Here is a 21075-nt window from a genome sequence, read left to right on the forward strand (position 1 = left end):
TATAATAATAATAATAATAATGACTGTCTCCATCTTTGCTGCAGCGGGCGGTGCGTCGGTACGTTTAAAATAAATGAGAGTAGCAATATCTCATAATTATTGTTCTTGGACTACAGCCAAGGTTTACGAAGTATCTGATGACATTTGTTGAAGGGCGCCAGGCACTATTGTGGAAGCCAAATAAAACTTGGGTATAATTTTTAGGAAACTCGTCAAGTCACCGATTAGAGATTAATTCTGATGGATTTGCCAGACTGGTTTGAGGGGAATTGGAGGTTTAGCAAATACCCCCGTATCCCTGCTAAAAAAAGTTATCAGCTGTCGACGCATGGCTGATGTCATCAGTGACCAAAAGGGGAAAGGGGCAGATTTATTAAGCCTGGAGATAATGCAGAAGCCAATCTGCTCCTAACTAGCATTTTCCTGTCAAATCCGGGAAATCCTGTATTGTACAGGAGGATGGTTGGCAGTTCTTTCTGTGGGATGGCAGCTGGACAGACGAGGTATTGTAGCCTGCATTAGCGGTCTACGGAGGCGCCTAGCTGCCCATGATTCCACTCACCTTGTTCCCTGCCAGACTGTAGAACCTCACTTTCATTGTGGCAATAGCTTCTATGTCCAGATATTTAAAAACATTACACAAGTGCCTATTAGCGTATAATGAGCATTCTAAAGATTTTCTGACTGAAATGTCTGAGTTATGAGGGAGCAGACTTCCCGGGCAGCACGTCCGACATCATTATAGTACAGCAGCTATTAATAGCAGAGTTATAGGGTGTTAGATGTACACTGAAGTAGAGATCGGAGACTTGGCCTTACGTGACATTGCGGAGCACAGATCTATGGTCATCCAATGAAAGCGGTGCCTACAAATTCACATTGGTCCTGATTATGCTGTCATGGCGATGGGCGTATTTTTATTTGCAGTCCTGGGGCTTCAGTTCCATACATACCATTTTTAATCTGAACCTGGTCACTGGCTACAGGAAGGCAGATGCATTAAGCCTTGTGCTAAAGTGGAGAGAGAGAAACTACCAACCAACCATCTCCTAACTGTCATTTTAAAAAAATGTCAAACACAACTGCGCTCGCCATGCTTCGGGCTCGGTGCCTCGCTACACTCGGCGCGCTATTCTATTCTCCCTCCACGCCCTAGTGGATGGTAGGGCATGAAATACCGCCTGTCGGCACATGTCGGTTAAAAAAAAAACTGCGAAAAACCACATGTCGACCTTTTGACTGTGGACCTAGACACTGTCGACCTAATGCTTGTGTCAATTTTGAAACCATGTCGACCTTAAGCATTTTTCAACATATTTCAGGTGTCGATCCAATCAATGTCATCCTTCTGTGGTCGACGCAATGCATGAGAGAGAGAGGCCTATTACACCCTCTGCATAATGTATCGCAGAGTTCCCCACATTACATCAGTGTCCCCTACTAATCCTTGGGAACACACCTGTCCCAGAGGCCCAGCCTAGTGAGTGCAGCGTCACTTCCTAATGAGTAATTCCCGCCCACAAACACACTCGCCTTCCTCCTAGTCAACTTCCTCCCTGTCACCACCTGGACAGGAGGAACCAAACCAGGAGATTGGTTCAGTAAGTGTTAAACTCTGGTGTCAGCTTCTATTCTTCCTAACAGGAGTTCATGTGAAGTTTACCACACCCATGTAACAATAGGGAATTATTATAGGGTGTGTTAAATCTGCTTTGTGACCTGCAAGAGTAGCAGAATGCAAGCCGTGGGTTCAGCCGCTCTGCCTACATCAGCAATGTTACAGCATGTATGATAGAGATCAATAGACAATACAAATAATGGTTATTATGATACATTGCATGGGCCGGTATGTAGCAGGTCATTAATTATTCACCTGCTACCTAAGTATTATTATGCTGGATACACAACAGCCGACACACGGGCTATGCACTCCTGCTGACACATACCTCCCAACATGACCCTCTCCAGGAGGGACAGAATGCTCTGTTTCTGGACTTTCCTCTTAATGAATGACTGCCATCACCTGTTTTAAACAGGTTAATGGACAAGAAAGGCATTTCACCACAGGTGATAGTAATCATAAATTAAGAGGAAAGCCCAGAAACAGAGCAATGTGTCCCTCCTGGAGAGGGTCATGGTGGGAGGTATGCTGACATATTGCGTCGGCACTGCAGAACAGCCAATGGCCGCTATATGTGCAGATATATATCGGAGCATTGCTTCGTGCTGTGTATACGGGCGGCTTGCTGTAGAGCAGTGGTCAGGGAACTCGGTCCTAAATTACCCCACGCAGTGCATGTTTTGCAGGTCTCCTCACAGAATCACAAGTGAAATAATTAACTCCACCTGCGGACCTTATAAAATGTGTCTGTGAGTAATGAGTACACCTGTGCACCTGCTGGGTTACCAGCAAAACATGCACTTTGTGAGGTAATGAGGACCGAGTTCCCTGACCACTGCTGTAGAGGCTGCTGGTGGGTAACGTCACACCTGTGTTGGCAAATGCCCGCCCATTTGTGACATCAAACACAACACATCGGGCCGATAATCGGTTAGTGTGTACACATAGGGCGGTATTCAATGAGCCTGATTCGCCATGTTTTTATGGCGAATTTGTGCTGTTTGGCGAATTTCTGACTAAACCGGTGAATCACCCTATTCAATGACCAGATGGCGAATACATTTGAAGGTTTTTTTCGCCATGATTCACCGAGTAGCAATCGCTATCTTTTTATGGAGAAGTGGAATGTGAACTTTTAAAATAAAGTGTTTTGTTTTTTACATTTGGTGTAAAAAAATCAGGAATTTTATTCTGAGGTGGTGCATGCTATTTTTATTCATGTGCTGTAAGAACATGATTATATATTTAATTAAAAAAAAAATATATATATATATATATATATATATATATATTTTTACACAGCAGCCAGCAGGGGGCGCCGGAGCCGAGCCGCTCATTAAATATTCATATATTCACTGCACCCGATCGTTACGATCGGGTGTAGTGAATATACGCAGTCCCCTGCTGGCACCCCCGGGGGGCAGCCTGTGCTGTCTGGCACCCGGGGAGCCCACCTCCCCCCCACATACGCTCTGGGGCAGGCAGAGAGACTTCCATCTCTCTGCCTGCCACCGTCCTCAGGCTCCCTGCGGCGTTCGCCGCAGGAGCTCATATTCGCCGGTCAGGGGCAGCGAGCCCCTGACTCGTTGAATACCGGAGCCGGCGAGGCTCCAGAAACATGGCGAATGTGCAGCGAATCCAAAAAAGGATTTGCTGCACCTCGCAGGTATTCACATTGAATACCGCCCATAGGCTTACCATATTATCACATTAATCCAGGACACCAATGAATTACTCTGTTTCTGTGGCTGGTTGACTTCATTCCTGCATTTTACCTGGTTTTATCAGGCACAGTACCAATGTAAAGGGTATGGTAAGGCTATGTGTGGATCATCATATATGCCACCCTTGCATGCAATAGACTAAGCATTTGGATTGTATTCTCTTTTTCTTTCTTTCTATAAACTACAGAGACAGATAAATATTCAGCATGGACAGTGTAATGTTAGTATTACTGCCTCACAGCACTGAGGTCATGGGTTTCATTCCCACCATGGCCCTAACTGTGCAGAGTTTGTATATTCTCCCTGTGCTTGTGTGGGTTTCCTCCGGGTACTCCGGTTTCCTCCCACAATCCAAACATATACTGGTAGGTTAGTTGTCTCCCAACAAAAAATTAACCCTAGAATGTCTGTGTGTGCATGTACATGTGGTAGGGAATATAGATTGGAAGCTCCACTGGGGCAGGGACTGATGAGAATGTTCAAATATTCTCTGTAAAGCGCTGCAGAATATGTGTGCGCTATATAAATAACTGGTAATAATAATTTATAAATCTGTAGTGTTCATTCTCATGCCCTGCACTTTTCAAAACCAGTGTAGTTCCTCTTTCCTGCCTGGGGTGTCGCTCTCTGCTTTGAGGCTTCTAACACAGACTTGTTTGTATGTCAGCACTGAGATACAAACCAGACGGTGCTAGGAGCACCACAGCAGAGAACTACACCACAGGCAGGAAAGAGGAACTGCATGTGTTTTGAAAGGTGCAGAGTGCTAGAATGAACAGTAGGTCAGTGGTAATTATTTCGAATGGAATGTGTATTTGCCATATACCATTATATGGTGCTGTTCTTGGAGTATTCACCTTTTCGGTTGAGAACACGGGAATATCATTGTTTTATTAAACCATAAACTTTCTTTATAGCGTTCGCTGTTATCCTTACTTTCTCTTTAATGATTCTGAAAGGGCACAGTGTATTTTATGGCTTGTTAGAGAACTGTATTAGCGATATGAGGAACTGTTGCTAAATCATCCCAGATTAACATGGATGCTGTACACCTAGGAAGTAAGTTACTCCCTGCCCTGTATATGCGGGGGTTATAAAACTGTAGGGACAATTAACCGTTGAGTAAATTTGGGTAATAAAGATCATTATTTAGTATTTTATGATTCCCTCACCCTGCTTCTGCTTTTCCCACCTCTCTCCTCTCCTATTGTCCACTTCTGTGACACCGTGCATAAATAATTTGGTCTTTGGTACCTACCTGATAGCGGAAATGTTTTACGGACCCCTGTTTCTTACTCCCGGTGAACAAACATTGGGCCTGATTCAGAGTCAATCACAAAAAAGCAAAACCTATCTCAAATGGTCAAAACCATGCTGCACTGCAGGTGGGGCAGATGTAACATGTGCAGAGAGGGTTGGGTGGGTTATTTTGTTTCTGTGCAAGGTAGATATAGGCTGTTTTATTTCTACACTGCAATTTATATCATACTTGCCTACTTTTACTGTTACCGGGAGAAGCCCATAGAGGAGATGACTGTCATGTTCACTTCGGAGGGGGGTACTGGTATCGATGTCGTCGAGGATCTACAAGATACTAATTCCATCCTGATGCATGGCGCCACGGCATCAGAATTGAATGTGCGGCACAATCTATTTCTCAATGCAGCAGGGCCCCTGGTCACCCACCACCCGCCGGCGCAATTCCTCCCTCCCTGCCAGCATATGACGGCACCCCGCTGGGTCACGGTGGTTGCCAATATCGAATCGGGAACAGCGGCCGCCGGTTCATCACCGTGTGTACACACCACCAATGATCCCCGCTAGCTTGTCTTGCTTTACCGTTATTTTCCAGTGTGCTTAGCTGGAAATGAGAAGCACATCCGATGTCAGCCTGCACACAGAATATTACACAGATCCCATTTAAAAAATTGGACAGGTTGAAAAGAAAAGTGTGAATGTTATGAAGTCTGAAGGATATATTGTCCATGTACCAGGAAGAAGATGGAACTGTTTACATTTTTCTGCTGAGCGTTGGCCTCACCTCTCCCGGCAGCTGGGAAGCCCTGTGCCAGCAATTGTAAGATCATTTCCATCCTTACTTACAATGGGATGAGAATCCACCAATTAACATGAAGTATGTAGGAGCAATGTACTGATATCCAAAGCCTCCAATCAGCTAGCCACTTTTTATGTGTCACTTGCACTTGGCTGTAACTAGTATGTTGATTGGTTAGCAGAATATATGGGATGCGCTCAAAATCCCGATTGCCAAATTACAGACAAATATTGACCGACGGTCAAAACCCCGACAAGGTCAAAATCACGACAAGGTCAAAATCCCGACAAGGTCAAAATCCCGACAAGGTCAAAATCCCGACATTTAAAATCCCGACAAGGTCAAAATACCGACATATAGAATGTAGACAGGTGAAAAGTGGCAAGTGATTTTGTCAAAATAGGTGTGAAAATGGGATGCGGTCAAAATCCCGGAGGTAGGAATCCCGACGGTCGGAATCCCGGCCGCCGCAATGCCGGCACTTTCTCCCTCTATGGGTGTCCACGACAATAAGGAGAATAAAATAGTGCGCCGAACGTAGCGAGGCACCGGGCCCGCTGCGTGGCGAGCGATCCACGGCCCCCCATTGACGGCATTGCGGGGGTCGGCATTCCGGCGTCTGTATTTCGACCAACGTGATTCCGACCGCCGGGCTTTCATACTGAATCCGTTGCCAAGCAAACATTCCTCATAATGACCTTCAACGGTTACCTGATATAGGAAATATCATCTTTTTTTTTTTACACCTTTTTTTAATTTGAATTTATATAACAAATTTTTAGCGGACATTTTGAACATCTCTCGCAGAGCTGTTGATATTCAAAGGGTGACTCAGGGCGAGGTGTACTAAGCCTTGAAAAGTGATAAAATGGAGAGTGATAAACAGCCAGCCAATCAGCTCCTACCTGTCATTTTACAAACACAGCCTGTGACACAGCTGATTGGCTGGCTGTTTATCACTCTCCATTCTATCACTTTTCAAGCTTAGTACATCTTAGTACCTCAGTCTTTAAAGCATTTGTATTGTCAGCACAGGGTTAAATCACGCAGTATTGTTGTAGTTGCAGAAAAGTTACCATCCAGCACTGAATAGGACTTAGGAAAACATTGCATGCATGACAGCCCTCGCTGGACACACAAAAGCTGGCATTGTGCCTCCCTGCACTTGTTGTCTGTGCTGTAACCTCTGCACTGCTGTGCAACCTTATCTCTTGGCATCGGGCGAGACCATCTGCTGCGGGTAGATCTGCACACACTAACCGCATACAACACAGTCCAGCTATTGTACTAAACAGCAATTGCACCAGCAGACTCCTTCTATGAACCTATAATTACAGGTTGCATCCCCCTACAGTGACATTGGGAACATTCTGCCTGTATAGGTGCAAAGCAGGGAGGCTCACACCTTTCCATGTAATTTCATCCTTCTAAGGACTGGCCACCCCTGCTGCGTGGAGTGGTACAGTCTGTTGTTGGAGTTGGACTTGGAGGTAGTCGGCAGTGCTAGGAATCCACCATAGTGATCACCCAACCACCTCCTCTCAGCTCACTCTTCTCTACTGTGTGTTAACAGGGGCAGATTGAAGTGGACAGCGAGACCGTCTTTAAATTGGCTGCACTCATTCTCCAGGTAAGGAACCAATGCACCTTCTGTGTCTGTCTTCAGGGGGAGTAGCAACCAAGTAAAGTTATTTGATACATTGTACTCAGAGCCTCTGTTTTCTTTCAGCATCTCTGAATAAATAAATAAACATACAGTGTAAATATATCATATTATGCAAAGTGACAATTGTCTATGTGCCATTGAAATGTATCAATGCAAATATGGTGACAGTGACCTTGATGCCCCTGGGGAGTGACTTTAATGACACTTTACTGCCAGAGTTTTAATGTAGATTATCCGCACTGTGTGTTTGTGTATTGCTCTCTAGTTGTTGTGAAACTACAAGTCCCAGCAAGCCTGCCAGTTTTATTCTGAGACTGTTGGCTCCACCACAGCAAAAGAGCAACAGGTTGATAAGCTGTAATAAACCAGGGCTAGGCAACCTTCGGGATGCCGGTTACTGTGGAACTACATATCCCAGCATGACCTGCCAACATTTCTGCATGTCTTAAGAGCCGGATATGGCAGGGCATGCTCGGATGTGTAGTTCCACAGCAAGGGGAGTGTCCCAGCTCTAGGCTACATGCGCTTATACGTAATGATCCGTAGTGCGTTCCACCTTAAAGTAACATTGTAAACAGCAACAGATTTGTTTTAATCTATGCGGTCAAACTGACTGATTCAGACCAGCTCGGTGCGGGCCGAAGTCGCTACCCCGGCCAATTGTTGGGGTTTGCCATCCCCCTGAGTGACCGCCTTCAGTGAGTTTCACATTTGTCAGGGAGTTTGTTCCAGTGCGGGAGGGCAGGGGAATGCCCAGCGTGTCAATGCCTGAGGTGGGCGGCTGACTTCACATGATGTAAGCGTACACATCCACTGGCATGCAAAGTGGGCATTCACACGGCGGGGGCGGGCGTTCGGCGGGCAGCTGTTACCTGCTTGCTAGACTGCGAATACACAGGTCAGGCCTTATTGCACATAGGCGGCCTCTCCAGTGAGCGCGCGACATCGGTTTAATATCCTGCTGAGTGTTTGAAAGATGCAACATGTTGTAGATAGGATAATCTCGCAGCCCGGATCCTGTGACTTATTTTCCATCCCTGATCCTATCATCTTGATGAAGCAAGACTTCTGGCCATAAATCTATGTTTTAAAGTGACCGCCAGTGCTCATCTATAATGCAGCGAGCTTATGAAACATTCATGCAGGAGAGTGTACTGGTCGGAGGCAGCCTAGGGGTATAAATATTCTATAAGCACTGCAGCGTTGGGCAGAGGTGATAGAGGTGATCGTCATCGGGTCCCAAGAAGCTCATAAATGTTATTACCTCTTCCAGTGACACCGTATTCTGCTGGTTACACTTGTTTTCCGTTTTCTCGTGGGCTGAATATCTGCTGTGATTTATTTTTTTCAACCCCAGAAAACAAATTTGAGTATATGGGGAGAGGGACTGCACACCATGTTGCCGTGCTGGGACTTGAAGGGCCACACAGAAAAAAAAAACACAAGACGGTGTACACTCAAAGGGGTGTGTATCATTAGGTTAACACTCATTAAGTCGGCATGGTCAAAAGGTGAACACAAGCAATAGGTCAGGGTTGCAGACCCTTCCGGAATTACTGGGAGGATCCCGAAAATAGAGTCCTCCTCCCGGCGCCCCACGCCACCCCCCGATTGCGGCGTCTTCCCCATACCTTTTGGATTGAAATTGTCAATCCGCGGGTCTCAGAGGAGGGGGCGGGGCTAAAATCGCGTCATTTTAGCCCCGCCCCCTCCACTGAGATCTGTGAATTGGGCGTTTTACCATCCTGTGGGCGGGGCTTAATGATGTAAAGCTCAAGCCCCGCCCCCCGAACTGCAGCTGAAAGTCTCCTCTCCGGGCTTCTCCTGGAGAGGAGACAGAAAAAGTCGGCAACCCTGCAATAGGTTGACATGAAAAAAATGTTGACGTGATGTTTTTACTTTTATAAGTGTACCGCGTCCCCTCGCATGGTTTGCTGCACTCGCCATGCTTCGGGCACAGTGCCTCGCTGTGCTTGGCACACTGCTATATCTTATATGCCCACTGGCATGGTAAAAAAGAAACATGTCCTTTAAATAAACAGCAACAACAAAACTTGAACCTTTTCCTTGTGTCGACCTTTTGATTACTGGTAATCAGAACAATTATAATGAACTCTGCAATTGATCACGGAGTAAAATTAAGGTTTTGGGCAGTAAATATGGGCTCACCCACCACGGCCAGGTGGCCTCGTCAGGTGGGATACTTGGGACAATAGGAGAAGCCACAACCATGGCTTTGATTAAATCACCTGCTCACTGGCCACTTCTGAACCACTGGGAGCCTGCGGCCCCATTCATAACATGTGTCTATAGAGGAGAACTATAAAACCCTGAGAGACAAAGCTGCACATAACAACCAGTTATGCTGTGTTCTCATTGCCGTGCCTGCAAAATCCCGGGTTTTTCTTGCTGGATTTTTGGCGGGGCACAGAGCTTCTCAGCTCAACAGACCCCCTTCATACTGCACCTAGAATTTCCCGTGTCTGCCCCTTTCACACTGCTTTCCATGGTCTTCCTTCCAATAAGTGTGTGGAATTTGATTGTATGTTGGGAAATTTGTACAAATTGCTGTGATTGGCTGTTTATAAACCAGCTTTTATTGGCTGGCTGTCACATATCACATGATTACATCCCCTAATGAGCTTGTTTTTTGGTATCATGTGTGAAAAACCCGGGTCACACTGCCATACACCCGTGTATTACCCAGGAAAAAACCTGCAAAAAACCCGTGTGTAATTCCCAGGGCATAACACCCGGGAATTTCACAAAGACCCTTTCACACTGAGACAGGATACGGGAAATTACCGCTTACCCTGGCAAAACCCGTTTTTTGCGGCAGTGAGAACGGGATGCAGTTACAATCCCGGCGGTCGGGATCCCGGCGTTCAGAATCCCGACGCCGGAATCCCGACCGCCGAAATGCCGACACATTCTCCCTCCGTGGGTGTCCACGACACCCCTGGAGGGAGAATAAATTAGTGTGCCGAGCGTAGCGAGGCACCGGGCCCGCTGCGTGGCGAGCGCAGCGAGCCCGCAAGGGGGGCAATCCACGTCCCCCCCTTGTCGGCATTTCGGCTGTCGGGATTCCGGCGTCGGGGTTCTGAACACCGGGATCCCGACCGCCGGGATTCAATACTGAATCCGTGAGAACGGGGTATAATTCTCTATCATTTCATAGATACTTATATAGAAGCTGATTGGTTGCTACGGGCAACCTCTCCAATTTATCTCTTTTAAGGTTTGATGGTTCTCCCCTACAATCCGTCTGCTTTGGACCTGATGGTCACCCATTCCGGCTGCCCTTTATTCCACATGCTCAGTAGTTGGTTGAGTATTTGTACACACTTATTCAGACATGAGACTCTACAGCCAATGGGGCTCTCCAGCTGCTGCAGAACTGCAAGACGTGCGGGGTGATCTGGGATTTGTAGTTCAGCAGGAGTCATTTCTAACTTCTTTCTTTGTTTCTCTTGCAGGAGGCCCGGGGAGACTACAGTAGGTAATTAATCTTTGTCTCTTGTATATTAATCTTCAGTGTGGGTTTGTCAGTGGTAGGCATAGCTGCCAGAGTGTATCACCCCCCTCCCCTACCCCCAGGCTACTCCATGTTGTGTCTGTAGTGCAGGGTGAGCAGCCCGCAGACGGTGAGGGGGCTGGTAGGGGAAAGTGTGCTGACAATCCAAAAATAGTTTAGGATAACATCTGCTTGGTTTCAACTCAAAATACATCAGCTCAGCGAGACAACGGCTTCATTAGAGGTGTCTGTCATCTTCAGGCGTTATTAATTCTCTCCCTGTTCATTATATTCTTACATCTCCTGGGGATGACTAGCCCCTGTGTTTTGCTACCGTGGTATTTTCAGGTCAGAGGACTTTCAGGTGGCAGATAAAGGCTGAGAGCTAGTGAATCCGTAATACCTATAGATGCCAGTAGGATGTGTTCCGTCCCATTCACAGATGTGTACGTATAATATGAGATTTGAAAAGGTTTTGTGTATCTCTCATATGAAGAAACATGCATCCTCCCTCTCATTTGCATGCATTGCCAGTGGCAGTAGTCTTTCTGAAGTGGAGCAAAAGAGAAGAATTACCCCGGCACGCCCCCCTCCCCGGCCTGGCAATCAGGCAGCGAGCTCCCCGGCAAATAAAAAAAATTGGCAAAGGTACTCGCTGCAGGGATTTGCGTGGACGGGGATGATTTCGGGCACGTTTGAATTGGCCCCAAAGTACCAACCAATCGGCTGTCATTTTACAGGCTGTTTTTGATAATCGCAGTTTATAAAAAACATCGTTATTGTTTTTTTTTTCTTAGAGGTTTGATCCACATCCCCACTAGAATTATAAATGAAATAACTGAATGTACATTTACTAGCTGCAGATAATGAAATCTTCTGGACTATGGATAAATTATAATTAAGTTCAACTGGACCAATTTAAACATTTTAATACATTGCCGCCTAAGGGAGGATTCAATTACAGATGAGGAGAGTGAATTGCCGTTGCCATAGCAGCACCCTATCATACACCCATTGTCCCTCTGTCTGAATCCATAATTCCGAATCCCCCCCCCCCCCTTTATTTATTATATACACACAAGGCATGATTCTGGTTCACACACAGCGCTGCGAATTTCGAGTGCTGTGTGTTTTTTTAATGCCGCTCGTCCAGCCACCCACCCTCGCTCACCGTGCTCCCCGCATGGTTGCGAATGGTTGTTTTGCATAAGCATACATTCGCAGCCTTGGATGCCCAGACCAAATCAATCGATGGACGCTGAGTATCAAACGATTTGGAGCACACGCAAAACTAAGGCACTCTCTCAGGTTCCTTAGTGTTCTGTGCTCCCTGCATGGGAACAGGACCGGCAGCTGAATCCGGTGATGTCAGCTGACCGCCCACCGGCAGCCGCATCACTGCCAAATCTCCATGGGCGTGTCCACCCACCGCCGCCCCAGGGCCCGCCCTCTGCCACCGCCTGCTAGGTGTGTGCGAACAGGGCAGCAAACTTGCAGTTCACAGTGACCGATCGCACCCAGCATCTGCACATGCGCATTCGCAGACGCCAAATATCGCAGACGCCAAATATCGCAGACGCCAAATATCGCTCCCCCATGTGATTTTAGAATCAGGTCCACAGTGCAAAGTTTCTTTCTTATTTCATGAGCTCCTCTGTGCGGTTGCCCCCCCCTCCCCTCGCTTGGCTGTATAATAGCTGGCACGAGGACTGGGAATTCCAGGTTTACAGAGCACTTTCTACCTCTATTTACCCTTTAATTCACTTTCTAGCTGACAAACACGCAGGTCTGAAGGCCGCGCAGTAGGCTGTCAGGCCTGCGGTGTATGGGCCCATTCGCAGTGACTCACTGAGTAAATACGGATCATAGAGGTCACACGCTGGTCTGTTAATGATTCATCTCTTTCCCTCTCTCATTGCCAAAGTCAGGACTGATAACAAATTTAAAGATATAGCGGCCTATACATAGTGGCCGGTCTGCTGAATAATAACCAGTGACCATCTGAACTTTAGACTTACTCAATTACCAGCGTTTACACAGAAAATGCTGAAATACCACATGTACGGGAGACCTGCCTATGGCGTGAGATTACAGGCTGCGTATGGCTAAATGGGGAACCAGCTGTTCAATGAACTCATCTCTTCCTAACAATGGGTGTTATTCCTAGAGAAAGTGCATTGCTGTGTAGTCTAATGAGTTTGGGGTGATGGAAGTGCTGCAGATTAGGACTTTGCAGGGAGGAAATTCCTGAGCAATTTAATAGACCTACAGGCCCAGATGTCCAAGGCCCTGATAAGTGCAGATCATATTGCAGGGGTGCATTTTAGGGTGCAGGAGGAATCTTGCATAAATAGAGAAGTCACCTGCCAGCTGCTATCATCCACTGATGCAACTGCATTCTGCAGCATGGCCCTCTGTAACGAACCATTGCCTGTGCATGCACGCCACCCACGGAGACGCGCAACACGCCCTGCGATTAGCTGCAAACCCATTCGCTACTCACTCGCCGTCAATGATTTTTCCAGTGTGTGCAGTCTGTGCGTAGCCCAGGACCTACTCTACCTGTGCGATAGAATCAGGCTGGTCGAGGCCAGAGCTGACCTCACACACCCTCCCTCCAAACGGGCGTTTTCCCTGACACTCCCAGTAAACGGCCGGGTGACACCCCCAAACGGCAGCTTCCTGTCAATCCTGGGTATGGCCAACGATTTAAAATTTATTTTCTTCGTAGGATGGCCTTGTCCATGCATAATGAAAACCATACTCATGTGCAGTCAATCGATAATCGCCCAGCCTGCGTATTTGCAGCCATGTCATCGTGTCTAAATAACCCCCTTATTGACAAATGATCTATGTGGGAGCTTTTTATCGCACAGCAGATATCACTATGATAATCCAATGTGTTCCAAACACACCAGAGCATGTCCGTGGCAACACTCGTCACATCTGCTGTGATGCGCTGCTTCAGATTGTTTATACTTACAGGAAGTGGACGAACAAGAGAAAAAAACACAGCTGGGATGAAAGTATTTACGACTACTGTTATTTGTGACATTGGCATCGTGTGAGCGGCCATTGCGCCAATGTCGGCAAAATGGCTGTAAGTGCAAATGATCTGAAGCAATGCATTGCAGCAGCTGTTGCTATGTTACACAAATTACAATTGTAACATAGGGGTAGATGTATGAAGCAGTGATAAGGGAGGAGAAGCGATAAAGAAGTGATAAAGCTACTAACTGTCCCTTTTCAAACCTAGCCTGTAACTTAACGGACGGGCGGGGGTGATGCGGCGCCGGCAATCCTACTCACCTCCATCCAGTGGGGTCCCAGCTCCCAACTACCACCCTCCAGTGGCTGGCGCCCTAGGGATGCCTAGTGGTGGCACTGGCCCTGCATGTATGTACTTTACAGGGGCGTAACTATAGCACCGCAGCCCCCGCCACCGCGGGGGGGCGCTGTGCATGTGGGGGCGCCGGGGGCTGCGGTGCTATAGTTAACCCCCCCATTCCCCCGCAGACTTACCTATTGCGCTGGTCCCGGCGGCTCCGTTCTTCTGCTGAGGACCACCAGAAAATGGCCGCCCCATATAGCATACAGTTCTCTGAAACTGTCTGCTGTATGGGGGCGGCCATTTTCTGGTGGTCCTCAGCAGAAGAACGGAGCTGCCGGGACCAGCGCGATAGGTAATGGGATTGAGGGGGGGTTTGCATGGGCGGCGGCGGGGGGGGGGGGGGTAGGGGTGCTTAGCGGGGCAGGGGGGGGCGCCCAAAACGTAGCTACGCCACTGGTACTTTAGCTCTATCAATAATACTTTGGTTTATATATAAACCACTGAAAGTGTCTATTTTATAGTAACCCTGTGTTTATTTTACCTCTGATTACCTAGCATTAGAAATGCATCTTGCACAGAGTTTTAGGTGTAAATTTACTAAGATGAGCGTTCTACTGAAGATGGGATGTTGCCCATAGCAACCAATCAGATTCTATCTAATGTCTTCTAGAAGGTTCTAAATAAATAAGAAGTATAGTATATTATAGTATAGTATATTATAGCTACAGTATATTATTATTGTTATTATTATATTGTTATAGTATTTTATTATTATTATATTATTGTTATTATAGTATATTATTATTATTATTATTATTATTGTTATTATTGTATATTATTATTATTGTTATTATAGTATATTATTATTATTATTATTATATTATTGTTATTATAGTATATTATTATTATTATTATATTATTATTGTTATTATAGTATATTATTATTATATTATTGTTATTATAGTATATTATTATTATTATATTATTATTGTTATTATAGTATATTATTATTATATTATTGTTATTATAGTATATTATTATTATTGTTGTTTATTTATCTGACGCCACAAGGGTTCCGCAGCTCCTGACTACATAAATGAGCAAAAAACAAGACAGTTGCATCAGGGGACAGGACACTGACACAATTATCAGGGTGGCATATATATACAGTGTATGTATGTATGTGTATATATATATATATATATATTCTAAGAAAAGCACTTGAGGAGAGAGGGCCCTGCTCGTGAGAGCTTACATTCTATTATAATAAACTTAGGGCGATGGTATCGCTGTACTGTACTGTACTGTGTAATGGTCACTTTTTAAAATACTTTTTTCCCCTCCTCCCTCATCTCGGAGACACCCCCTCATTTCTAAAAATAATCACAGTTCTAGACTTTTGCTCTGTGCTCCTGATAATGTCAAGTTGACATTGGGTTGGGTCCTTTCCTATGTACTCTCCTTCTCAGCCCGATGCAGTTAGAGGAGTTCTCATCTGGGCAGTGTCTTGTTTGAGGAGTGACAGAAAGCCCTGCGGATCGTTTGTAAATAGCCCAACACATAGGAGTGAGGGCGGAGGCTGCAAATATCAAATGGGAGACTATAGGCCCTTTACCGGTAGTGGCGCGAATCAATCACTGCTGTTAATAAGTCTGCTTTGCTGCCATCTAGACCAAAGCAAATAAAAGTAAAGACGTGGGTGTAAATGCGTCTTATGGCAGTAAGATGGGCGTACATTGCTCAAAAGAAATGTCTACTGAAAGATAACGTATTTTTGCAAGTACGCAGATCTGTGCGAAAACTCTCGCATCCTTGCCGCTTGCTAGTGAAGCGGGCATGAAGGAGTTATAATTACCAGCAAGTCCGCGGTAAGGGGCAGGGCTAAAAGTCTGGAATCTCACCATCAAGCCCTGCCCCCTCACTGCAGGTGTGTGAATCGGAGGTGTTTCCCTGTGTTGAGGGCGGGGCCTAATAATGAGTCAGTTCGACCCCACTTGTTGAAGTCGCTTGCAGTATCTCCTCTCTGGAGTCAAATATAGGTAACTATGACATAGTAGTATATTATATTCTAAGCCGGAAGCTCCAAATTCCAGCGGTCTCGACCACTGAATGTCAACAGGCCTTAGGCCGACACCTGAAATATGTCAACATGGGTTAGGTCGGAAGGTCGACACAAGCATTAGGTCAACAATGGGAAGGTCGACAATCAAAAGGTCGACATCAGTTGTTCTCGTGTCTTTTTTTTTTTTTACCGAATGTCGAAGTGTAACATGTCCCCTCGCCATGCTTTGGGCATGGTGCCTCACTGCACTGGGCACACAATTTTATCCTCCTACCGCGCCGTAGTGGATGGTAGGGCATGAAATACCGCCTGTCGGCACGTCGGCTCAAAAAAACGTGAAAAACTCCTGCAAAACTTTTGACTGTTGAGCTTCCCATTGTCAACCAAATACTTGTGTCGACCTTCCGACCCTCTCCATCTTACCCATGCCGACCTTTTTCAGGTGTAAACTTAAGGCCTGTGGACCTTCAGTGGTCAGCTCCAATGCCTGTGGACCTTCAGTGGTCAGCTCCAGTGCCTGTGGACCTTCAGTGGTCAGCTCCAGTGCCTGTGGACCTTCAGTGGTCAGCTCCAGTGCCTGTGGACCTTCAGTGGTCCGCTCCAGTGCCTGTGGACCTTCAGTGGTCAGCTCCAATGCCTGTGGACCTTCAGTGGTCAGCTCCAATGCCTGTGGACCTTCAGTGGTCAGTTCCAGTGCCTGTGGACTTTCAGTGGTCAGCTCCAGTGCCTGTGGACCTTCAGTGGTCAGCTCCAATGCCTGTGGACCTTCAGTGGTCAGCTCCAATGCCTGTGGACCTTCAGTGGTCAGCTCCAATGCCTGTCGACTTTAATAGGTTCAACCTAATAACCGTATCCCAATTTCAGATAAAACCTTATTTCAAGTCCTTTATTTAATTTCTTTGCATGTTCTTAATAAAACCTTGTTACCTGTTGCTGACTTTACACAATTGCAGACCTATGAAGACATTCCTGGTGACATCACTATGTGTACATCTATGAACATACAGTATGATGTAATGTCACTAGTGTGTCTACCGTATCTTGGTTCTGGACACAATTAGGGGAGTGAACCAGCCTCCCGCCGCAAGATAATTGCATTATCTCCTGGCTGAGAGCCAGCCCTTGTACAGACCACAGCTACTCCTGTACAGGGGTCTACGTCCTCGCCCCGCCATGTATGCCGACATACCACTGGCACTCGCCCAGCCCGCAACACAACATTAGAAAACCACATTACTCACTTCATAGGGGATGTTGAGCTCCTGAAAGTGTGCAGTCAGCGGGAATGATAATGGCAATGATACATGGCACTCCATGTACATTTATTTGTAGTTATCTTGGAGTACAGAACGTCTCGCGAGGGAGTAATGCTTTGAAAATCAAGTAGAGAACATTTTATTATTTTATTTTACCTTTGATGTTCAGAGTCGGTTTCTATAAATAACAAGTCAATATGTCATATACTTATTTTTAGATATACATTTTTTTTTAAATCCCAGGATTCCATTGGACATGGGATTCCGTGCTAAAATCGATAAAATTGCATTTACAATTTTTGAACACCCAGGGTAATAGGGTGTGAATTTTTACACAAAGACGGAATTCACATGCGATCTAGTGCGATTTTTAGTAAGGAAAAAGTGTGTTTTTTTTGTAACGAAAATGTGTGCGATTTTAAGACGTGCAATTTTTTTTTAGAAATGACAAGTGCAATATTTAGTAAAACAAAAATGGCATCGGGTCCCCCCATCCTGAGCATAACCAGCCCCGGACTCATTGAGCCGGACCTGGATCCAAAAGTATGAGGGACAAAAAGCATTGGGGTCCCCATATTTCTGAAACCAGCCCCGGACTCTTGGACCGGTCCTAGTTACAAAAAAAACAGGGTCCCCCATATTTTGGAACCAGCACTGGGCTTCAACAGCCCGCGGTGTCATGCCACAGCTGGGTTACACTTTTTACGTAAGTCCCAGGGCCATACCATGTGCACCGTGATTGGTCAGCCCTGGACAGGGTACCTGGGGGAGTGGTGACTCCCTTAAGAAAGGGGTCCCCCCAGGCTTCACCTGTCCAGGGCTGAAGCCCGGGGCTGTCCCCGGCACCCCTAGGCGGTGGACGACAGGCTGATACATGTAATATTTAATTTAAAAAACATTGCTGTTTACAGTCGAACTACAGTACAATAGAACCTGGTAATTTTTTTGTGATTTTTGGTAATGTTTACCAAACATCGCACCCTATTACATTTGTGAGTTGTATATTTTATAATGGGAAAACATCTGGATGCGAATCGAAGTGTGACCAAAAATCGCCAGGTCAAAATGAGCGAATTTCGTCTCAAAAAGTGTGATTTTTACCGCAATTCGCACCCTATTAAATGTGCGATTTTTGGAAAACGTGCGAATTCTGCCATTTTGACCAATAATCGCACATGTCTAAAAAAATCACACCCTATTACATTTCAACCAGCGTCAGTGGTTTATATGTTACTGGATATGTCAAATAACAAAAGGTGGCTGTTAGTGGACCACCAGTAAAAAGATTATTGTACCGATCACTCAATGCATAGATAAAGTCTCTACTAAGTACTTAATGCTTGTAGATAGTGAGAACAATTATACTGGTATGTAAAGTGTCTTGGTCAATGTTGACTGAACTGTTCCTGGAATGAATCTTGGTAATGCACACAGATATTACATGACCTTGGTGCCTTGCATACATCATCTATGTCGGAGTATCTGGACAGTGGTTAAGTTAATTATAAGCAGATTACAATGCTTGTGTCCAGCCTGATAACCTACAACTATAATCGTCTATCGGGGAACCTTTATAACAGCTGGTAAATTCATGGTGACTCAAGCTTGAGATACATTACTACTAGCTGGATGCTAGACTGAAGGGGGATTAACCCAACGACCTCAACACGCCCAAACCAAAAACTCCAATTGTTCTCACCCAGACAGAGAATCCATTTATATTCTTGTGCTATGGACACAAAACTAGTCTGTATAATGCGTGGTGTTTGAGTATCTGTCCTTATGTATCTTTATGTATCTATATCACAACTTAAGCTGTCCCCCCCCCCCCCCCTGCATGCTGTCCTGGGTGTTCGCAGTGGGTGCATGCACCCTACGTAACTATGCACATGCGCAGAAATGCGCATATGCAGTAAGACAACATCGGTCCCCATGCGAGCGAAGGGCTTCTGCGAACGGACCTCAATAAGGTCCTGAGAGTTATTTTACAAACTATATAGGGCCTGATTCAGACCATTTTGCAGTTCTGCCAATTTGCAGCTTCGATGATTATCGGAAGGCCGAGCAATGCACAAGCGTCAGCTGCAGCCCCAATCTCCCCAAGGCCCTCGCAGCAAGTCTATGCTTACATGGCCTCTGCACATGGGGGAAGAGTGGAAATCGCTAGATGGTGAGTGATTGGGAATGGATTTCCTCCTATTCACACAGCTGCAATGCCGTTCGCAGTCGTGCACAAGGGCGGGATTTCACACTGGCGGCTAACTGATTGCTGGTTTGCAAAAAGTAGCAGCCCAGCAATCCGGTCTGAATTGGGCCCAATGTCAGTGGCCACATCCAGTAGTATCCAGTCATTGACTCCATCACTAGAATGAGCTGCTAACATAGGACCACCTCGCTAACGACCCACAGGAGCTCGCATCCTTAACGATATAGGGAGTAATTCAGACTTGATTGCAGCCCTCTGATTTGGCAAGGTGGCTGATTATCGAGCGACTGCACATATGCCTGGGCCGGAACTTGCGTGCGCGACTCCACCCAGCGACAAACTTCAGCAAATGTTTTGTTTGCAAGCCGGCCATAGTGTAATTGACAGGAAGTTGCCATTTAGGGGTGGTAACCAACTGTCTTCTGGGTGTCAGGTAAAGCGCAGGCGTGCCCAGGTGGTTTCAGGGAGGTTCTGTGACGTCAGCCCCGTCCCGATCAGCCTGATTCTATCGCACTGGCGGAGTAGGTCCTGGGCTACGTACAGACTGAGAACAATGGAAAAAATAATTTGATGGCGAGTGAGTGGTGGATGTATTTGATGCTGTTCGACAAGCTGCGATATTTTCACAAGCCATCCGCAGCCTTGCAGAGGGCGAGTTTTTACTCTGGTGGCTCTGCCCCGGCGATATTCCTAATATTAATCGCTGGGTAATGGTGACGCGCGAGGCCGTGCATCGTTATCGCCCAGGGCATAAAGTGGTCATGCAGAGGTGGGGGAACTCATTTCTCTATGCCACCTAATTACACCCCCTCCCCCCATTAGGCAGAGACAGGGCCAGTGGTAGGGTTTTTGGCATCCCCCAGCAAACTAGAATGCTTTTCTTTGAGAATTACTGTGAGAATTACGGCGTAAATGTTGCACCTCACCATTGGAGGTGGTGGAACTCAGTTCCACCCCGTTCCCCCCTCACTTTAACCCCTGCTATTGCCACTCCTCACCGAGCGATGTACTGCAGGGGCATTTTCTAAGCAATCTAGTGAGATCGCTTGGCAAATGCCCTGAAATCTCCCTGTGTTTAGGCCCCCTTAACGTTATAAAAGGGGTGGTGTTTCCCATAGCAACTAATCTAGATTGCTGAGTGTAGTTATTTTAAGTACAGACGTAGATAAGGGTCTCCATGTTTTCACAAAGAGAAAGTGATAGACGAGATTATCTTAGATACTTTACCATGAAAACTGTCTCAGATACGGCAGGAAATCTGTTATCGAGACCAAAATAAATCAGGAAAAGTGTAAAGAAAAAAACTTTTACAAAGTATTTTTGCTGAGGAAACTGTAATAGATCCAGATGAACACGTAACTGGGATGTTTTCTTTAAATAGCTGACATGTAAGGTTTCCAATCCCGCCTTTGTGCTGGGGAGATAACCATTGCCTGGCACAGCATAACACAGCGGATGCTTCGTATTGTCCACGGCAGACAGACCTGAGCTGGGCCAGGGACTGTCATTACGTCTGCAATTCATGGTGACAGAACTCCGGGGTCTGTAGATAGTATACAGTATGTTCCATCTCATCTCTGAGGTAGATCCGCCAATCCCACACAAAGCCCAACCCTGTCTTTTTAGAACCCCAAGCAGT

At 46.1% G+C, this 21075-nt stretch overlaps 1 protein-coding gene across 4 annotated transcripts in view; it reads left to right on the forward strand.

The window, feature by feature from the left end:
• The window catches only part of FRMD4B (FERM domain containing 4B), a 207184-nt gene that overhangs the window by 123238 nt on the left and 62871 nt on the right, over positions 1-21075 (forward strand). For all 4 annotated transcript variants that reach the window (XM_083156012.1, XM_083156011.1, XM_083156010.1 and 1 more), the window contains exons 6-7: positions 6975-7031; positions 10544-10566. In XM_083156012.1, the coding sequence (XP_083012138.1) occupies positions 6975-7031; positions 10544-10566 (80 nt within the window). The remainder of the gene's footprint in view (positions 1-6974; positions 7032-10543; positions 10567-21075) is intronic.

The sequence above is a fragment of the Crinia signifera genome, chromosome 8, assembly GCF_055691185.1.
Source record: "Crinia signifera chromosome 8, ASM5569118v1, whole genome shotgun sequence".
NCBI lineage: Eukaryota > Metazoa > Chordata > Amphibia > Anura > Myobatrachidae > Crinia > Crinia signifera.